Here is a 7,788-nt window from a genome sequence, read left to right on the forward strand (position 1 = left end):
CTGTGCTCCGATGGGAGAGGCCACGACAGTGAGAGGCCCGCGTACCGCCAAAAAAAAAAAAAAGGTTGTAACACGACTTCCCTGGGGGTCCAGGGGTTAGGGCCTTCCACTGCAGGGGGGGCGTGGGTTCGATCCCTAGTTGGGGAACTAAGATCCCAGAGGCTGCGTGGTGTGGCCACAAAAACAAACAAAAAAGTTACACTTGGTGGGGGGGAAGCAGAGGTGGAGAGGAGATGGGGAGAAGGAGAATTTGCAAAGCCCAGGCCTAGATTTTCCCTCCAGGCCAGAGGCTCAAGGCTGCTGATGATCCCAGGTGTCTGAGGGCGCGGAGCTGCGACCGCCACAGCCTCACCCCACCTGGGTCTCCCACGCTCACCTGGACACCCGCCTCTTGTCAACGTTCTCTTCGCCACCCAGGGCTCCTTCCTCTGTTCCAGTGAGGAGATCATTTTGGGCTTAGAAACACAAAGTCCTAAATATGTAAGAAGAAATGGGACGTGGTCATGCTGTGGGTCTGTCCTTGGCTTGAAGGAAGAGGATGGTGCAGGGTGTGGTGATGAGGAGGGAGGGGGGGCCTTTACCCAGCGAGACCAGGCTCCTGTAGTTTTCCAGCATCACACTCCTGTACAGACTCCTCTGAGCAGAGTCTAGCCACTCCCACTCCTCTGGGGAGAACTCTACAGCCACATCCCCAAATGTCACCAAGCTCTGAAACGACAAAACCACATTCTTGCTGGACTAGTGCTCAGGCCCTGCCCCCCAAATGCACACGTCGAAGCCCCAACCCCCCGTACCCAGAAGGTGACTGTATTTGGAGATGGGGCCTTCAAAGAGGTGACTAAAAGTTAAATGAAGTCACACGGTTGGGCCCTGATCCAATCTGACTGGTATTCTTGTAAGAGGAGGAAGAAATCAGGGATGGGTGAGCGCAGAGGGAGGACCATGTGACAACAGAGCGAGAGGGCGACTGTCTGCAGGTCAACGAGAGAGGCCTCAGGGGAAACCAACTCCGCTCACCCCTTGGTCTTAAACTTCTGTCCTCCAGAACGGTATACTGTTTGTTGTTTTAGCTGCCCAGCCTGTGGTGTTCTCCTTATGGCAGTCCTTGCAAGTTAATATAGGGGCCTAAGGGTTACCCCCTCTTCATTTTAGGTAGGAGATTATACATGTAAGGGAAAATACCCAGTGATGTGGAAATCTAGTTAATTACTGGACAGCGGGCCTCATTACATCATAAACTTCAGAGAAAAGAGAAAAATAGAGCCTCTACCCTTGGAGAACTGGCAATTTTGTGCTGGTGACAGGAGGTACACACAAGAGAAATATGTGACATCAATTAGAAACAATAAATAACGGAGGCTAAATTGTTCCACGCACAACAGGTACCAGAGCGTTTTTTACCATGAGGACAGTCAAGTGCCCTGGATCAGCACAAGAATGGGGAAACAGGAGACACTGCTTTGGGAAAGATCCCCAGTGTTCTCATCACTTCCTGCAAGTAATGATAAATCCTTCTTTCTCCCGGGGAAAAAAAAAAAGAATGGGGAAATAAACCTGGAGGTGAACATCACATGACTAAACCCCAAACTGTGTTCTAAGGATTTCTATTTGCTTTTAGTGTTCACCACATATTGAATGTTCATTTAAAACAAACAAACTAACCGAATTCTTTTTTTCTGAAATAAAGATGTGTATAATTAGAATGAAAAATATGATAAAGCTTTTCATTAATAAGATGCCTTTGAGAATCAAGGTGTATTGTACACCACAGGGAATACAGCCAACATTTTATAATAGTTATAAGTGGAGTATAACCTTTAAAAATTGTGAATCATTATGTTGTCAACTACACCACAATTACAAAAAAAGAATCAAGGTGCCATCTCCGAGAAGCGGGCAAGTATCGAGGAGGCATTGCAAGCCCGTTTACGACTGAGTCTGCTACTCATGCACTGCTGGTGGAATTTTATGTAGCATAATTTTATGATTTCAGCGTACAATTCTGATACATCCTAATGTATTTTGAACATTTATTCAATTCAAACTCTGACCCCCAGAATCTGAGGCTAACAGAAGGTATATTTAAATATCTGGCAGCCTTGGGATTTTCAAAGCATAGACTCAAATCAGGGAGTAAAAAAGTCCAACTACCCCGAAGGCTGAATTCAGGACTCTGTCCACTCACCGGCTCTGAAACCTCGGTTAGTTACTTAACCCCTCTACGTCTCAGTTGCCCATGTTTAAAAGGGAAACATCAATAAAACCAACCTCACAGACTGTGACGTGGGTTAAAAAGGATGGCACAAGCACAGCGCTCAGAATGTGAGGTGCCTTGTAAACGCCAAATGAACGTTCACTGTGCCGACTTTGACCCACGGCTCAACCTTTCCATTTAAATTCTACCAGCAACGAAAGCCCCCTGGAGATTTGTTATCTGTTGAATAATATATAATACTATCACACGTTCTTTAACCTGCACCAACTTTGAAGATTTTTAACTGAACTGTGTAAAGGGTTCTGTGAGTGGTATCTTGCGTTGTGTGGAGATGGTGAAGTCCCAATGCAGGGCTCTCCTAAGCAGGAGATGCCAATGTCCCATAAAACATGGAAAACACCTGGTAACACTTGCGGGAAACAGCCGGGAACTGCTTAGTCAGCCTTGAGCAAAGATGTGCTCAAATGCAGGCCAGCTCACAGCAACAAGTCCTCAAGTGAGTGCACCCAGCCTCAAAGGCAGAGGAACGGATTTGCTGGCTGAGTGGCTGGCAGGAGCGCTTACCTCACTAGGCAGGCTTGGCTCTCGTTCCCCGGGTTGTTCACCCTGATCTGTTACTGACCTGCATTTTGCACCAGCGGTTCCTTAAATGCCTTCAAGTTTTGAAAATTGCGCAAGACTCAGCAGTGGAAATCTTTAGGTATATGAAAACCCAAACATTTCAAAACATATGCTAAGTGACGTAAGCCAGAGAGAAAACTGCATGATCGACCTCACCTATATGTGGAATCTAAAATAGTCCCAACTCTTAGAAATAGAGTAGAATGGTGGCTTCCAGGGGCCAGTGGAGGGGGAAATGGGGAGGTGATGATCAAAGAGTACAAAGTTTCAGTAATGCAGGATAAGTAAGTTCTGGAGTTCTAATGTACAGCACAGTGCCTATAGCTAAAAATACTGCACTGTATTCTTTTCTTTTTTGGCCACACCCCACGGCTTGTGGGATCTTAGTTCCCCAACCAGGGACTGAACCCAGGCCCTCAGCAGTGAAAGCACGGAGTCCTAACCACTGGACCGGCAGGGAATTCCCTGCACTGCATTCTTAAAGTCGGCCAAGAAGGTAGGTCTTATGCTAAGTGCTTTCACTGCCAAAAAAGTAAGAATACTAAAGAGGGAAGGGAGGAAACTTTGGGAACTGATAGATGAGTCAATGGCCTTGATGGGGGTGCTGGTTTCATGAGTATATATTTATCCTCAAACTCGGTGAGTTGTACATATTAAAAATGTGCAGCTTTCTATGTGTCAATCTTGCCTCAACAAAGTGGTTTAAAAACAAAACATTTCAATGCAGATTTTTTTTTTGGCAAACATTTTCAATTGCGTTCAAAGACATAGGTGCTGAGACAGAGGCTACTTTTCTGCTTCTTTTCTGACCCAATTCTAAAAGATGGGATTTTGGGGGTCTTCCCTGGTGGCGCAGTGGTTGAGAGTCCACCCGCCGATGTAGGGGACACGGGTTCATGCCCCGATCTGGGAAGATCCCACATGCTGCGGAGCAGCTGGGCCCGTGAGCCATGGCCGCTGAGCCTGCACGTCCGGAGCCTGTGCTCCGCAACAGGAGAGGCCACAGCAGTGAGAGGCCTGCGTACCGCCAAAATAAAAAATAAAAAATAAAAATAAAAATAAAAGATGGGATTTTGGGATTTCCCTGGTGGTCCAATGGGTAAGACTCCGTGCTCCCAATGCAGGGGCCCAGGTTCAATTCCACATGCATGCCACAACTAAGAGTTCACATGCCGCAACAAAGATCCCACGTGCAGCAACTGAGACCCGGCACAGCATGGATGAATGAATGAATGAATGATGGGTTTTTGCAGGTTCCAATCTTACAATTCTAACCGCTTGCTCCTTGGCTGGGAAGTCTTGTACTTAATTTTTTCAGATATTCAAATAGCTTTCTGATATTCCTTACTAAATGAAACAAAATATATACATTATACGTAGTATATAAATTGTATACAAATTACAGTATCTTTTAAAATATCTTCACAGGATCTTTAGAGTAACTTTATAAGTCTGTAGGAGCCAGAGAAAATGTTGCCTATTTTTCTAGCATTTGTTACTACTTTGTTATTGGTAAAACTGGAATTTGGGGGCCCTTAAAGAGAAGAATACAAGTTCAAGTATTTTCTTATACTTGGCAACTGGGTATTTTTGGTTTTGATTTTTCTTCTTAATAAGAAATATCCCCTTCCCCATCTCTCCAATCTCATATTCCAGAGGGACCCCAAAGTAACAGTACGTGCATATCCTTTTAAGACATTTTCCCAGTTTATACAGATTGCTCCTTATATACAGAATCAATGACTTTTGTTAGCTCTTTGTCTGAATGTTTGTGTCCCCCTAAACTTCCTATGTTGACATCCTAATGCCCTGTGCGATGGTATTTGGAGGTGGGGGCCTCTGGGAGGCCCACCCTCATGAATGGGATTAGTGTCCTTACAGATGAGGCCCCAGAGACCTCCCCAGCCCCTTCCACCATGTGAGGACACAGCGAGAATGTACAGGTCCTGGTCTTATTCCTGTTGCCATCATACAGACGTGCAGACTTTCAAGTGGGTTTCACAGGGTCATACTACACCATGGAGGAAACATACAGGTATAGGATCTGTACTGATAATATGAAATTGATCTGGTGCTTTAACTCTCAATCATAATAAAGACGAGATAAACTTTAAAAACAAATAAAAACCAAAAAGCAACCTTATCCTTACAGAAAAATACTTTGTGTTAACATTTTACAGGAAAAAACGAGTAAAAAGTATTTTACAGGAGGGACTTCTCTGGTGGTCCAGAGGTCAGGACTCCATGCTCCCAATGCAGGGGGCCCGGGTTCGACCCCTGGTCGGGGAATTAGATCCCACGTGCCACAACTAAAGATCACACACACCGCAACTAAGACCTGGTGCAGCCAAACAAATGAATAAAAATTAAAACAAACTTGTTTTAAAAAAAAGTATTTTACAGGAAAAAAAAATGCATCAAAGGGGTTTTTTTGGGTTCAATTCAATTCAGTTAATTTTTAAAATACACAAATGAAAATTCTGTAATAATTTTTTTGAGGGGGGTAAAGTTTACTTTTTTTTAAAGTAAAAAAGTAAAATCTAGAATTCTAGCTTTTGAGACCCTACTGCTGTTCCATCCACATATAATTTTTAAAGTATTTTGCTTTCATGTAACTTTGGTAAACTTTAATCCACAAGGAATGAAAAACTTCTGGGAATATACTCATAGAAAGTAATCAGAGATAATGCACATTTTCAGGTATAAAAAGTATCACTGTGATGCTATATTAAATAGTGAAACATTGGCTCCAGGAGAACTTTAAGACTACATTCACACATTCATCCACCACCTATTTTCCGTATCAGGCGCTGGGGCAAAAGAATCCAAAATCCCTGGCTGTGTCAAACGTACTTTGTGGTACAAGAGAATCAGACAAGAGAAAACCAGATAAACTAAGTATATAGTATATTAAAAAGTGCTAAGAGTCTTAAAAAGTAAAGCAAGGAAGAGGGATGTGAGGAATTTGGGTGGGAGGCTCTGAAATTTTAGACACAGTGATCAGGAAAATGAGAAGGAAACTTTTGAGAAAGTAAAGTGAGTGATGGGGGAGTGTGGTAGCACACATCAGAGTTCAGGGGGCCGGGTCACTCGGGGCCCTGTCAGTCACATTAAGGAGCTGGCCTTCATTTGGGAAAGCCATTGGGGCGTTTGAGCAGAGAGTGGCAGAACAGACTCCTCTGGCTGCTGCATTGGGAAGTGACCCTGGGGAGCATGAGTAGAAGGGGCCAACGGCAAGATAATGAGGACCGAGGCGGTGGTGGCAGTGGTGATAACTGTCAGATTCTGGGTACAACATGAAAACAGTGCTGACAGGATTTGCAAATGGACCAAACGTGGGAGGTGAGGGCAAGAGGAGACAAGAATGACAGCAGAGCTTCTGGCCTGAGTAACTCAGAGCATGAAACTGCCACAGAGGCAGAGGCAACTGTTGGGGGGAACCCCAGGAACCTGGGTCTGGACGTGTTAGGTTTGCGTTACCTATTCGACATTCACGTGGAGGAATCCAGTTGGACACAGAGGCCTGGAGCTCAGAGGAGAGCTTTGGGCTGGAAGGGTGGATTGGGAGAAGCCAGTGCTTGGCTGGTCTGTGCAGACAAGAACGGGCTGACCTCCCCAAGGAAAGTGCTGCAGACAGACAAGAGGAGAGAGCCAAGTACAGAGCCCAGAGGCACAGGGACAGCTGTAGGTCAGGAGGGTGAGGAGGAACCAGCAGTGAAAGCTGAGAAGTCAGGAAGGTGGGAGGGCCAGAGCGAGCTCTTTCAGGGGGTGGCAGTTACATGTTTTTGTAAGTAAAATTTTATTGGAACGCAACCCCACCCAATCACTTACATATTTTCTGTGGCTGCTTTAGCTCTACAAGGCAGAAGGAAGTAGCTGCAGCAGAGACCTCACAGCCTGCAAAGCCTGAAATATTTACTACCTGGCCCTTTACAGTGAAAACCTGCCAACCCCTGAACTATTTCAAACGCCAACGGTCGTCAAGTGCCAAAGATAATCAAGAAAGACGAAGAACTAAGCACTGCCTTTGGTAATGTGGATGGAGATCACTGGTAATCTATGCAGTCTGGGCAACTGGAACCCAGCTCATACGTTTATGAGCTGGCGATCACATATTTAGGAGACACAGCTGACAGAAACAAAGACTTTATTAGCATTCTAAGAAGCAACGCAATCAAGTGAGGAAAAGACAGCCTTCCATATTGCACCAGGGCTGCCCTTTCCTCTTCTGTCTGCCAAACCTCTCCTCTCCCTTCAAAACATGGGGCTCAGAAATCACCTCCTTACTCTTCCCCGACAGGCAGCTAGGAGCCACGAGTTCCTCCCGCCCACTCTCACAGTACCTGCTCCTAAAACTCACACTCAGAACCTTGTATGCTTCCATGACTTTCCACCCACAGGCTGTGAGCTCCTTCGGAGCAGGGGCTGGGGCTTAGCCATCTGTCTCTCCAGGGGCTGGCACAAAGAGAATACCAAACACACCAGGTACAACACAAGGGGCTGTCCTGTTTGCGCTAAGGAGTACCTTTCTGCTCCGTCAGAGTCCCTCTGAGAAAAGCTGCACAGGGAGGGGCTGAATCGTTTCTTCAATGAAGAACGAACTCTGAGTGGGATGAAGAGGAAGCCGGGAGGGAGGCCCTGGGCTGTCCCTGTAGCCCATCACTCACCAGAATGTGAGGAAATGGGAACCAGCTCCCCTGACAGATCTCTTAGATTGAAAACTTTTAAAAGAAAATAAACATTATTAAGTCCTGAAAAGCAAGCTTGCATTTCAGAGAGGAGAGAGGAAATGCCAACTCACCTGGGAGGTGGCTTGCCGTTCAATTCCTGTCCCTGCCGCCGCCTGCTTGTGTCTCCTCACCTGGACAAAGGCCGTGTCCCTGGAAGGCAGAGCTGGGGGAAGAGACAGAAGTAGCTACAGGCCAGATCTACACCACGCTCCCTTCCTGCTG

General features: G+C 45.8%; 1 protein-coding gene across 1 annotated transcript in view; it reads right to left on the reverse strand.

Moving 5' to 3' along the window:
• The window catches only part of ZFP28 (ZFP28 zinc finger protein), a 17,492-nt gene that overhangs the window by 9,083 nt on the left and 621 nt on the right, over positions 1 to 7,788 (reverse strand). Inside the window, exons 2-4 of the mRNA XM_007457498.1 lie at positions 7,638 to 7,729; positions 582 to 708; positions 377 to 472 (exon numbers count right to left, since the gene is read on the reverse strand). Of these exons, the coding sequence (XP_007457560.1) occupies positions 377 to 472; positions 582 to 708; positions 7,638 to 7,729 (315 nt within the window). The remainder of the gene's footprint in view (positions 1 to 376; positions 473 to 581; positions 709 to 7,637; positions 7,730 to 7,788) is intronic.

Source organism: Lipotes vexillifer, unplaced genomic scaffold (genome assembly GCF_000442215.2).
Source record: "Lipotes vexillifer unplaced genomic scaffold, Lipotes_vexillifer_v1.1 scaffold995, whole genome shotgun sequence".
Taxonomy (NCBI): domain Eukaryota; kingdom Metazoa; phylum Chordata; class Mammalia; order Artiodactyla; family Lipotidae; genus Lipotes; species Lipotes vexillifer.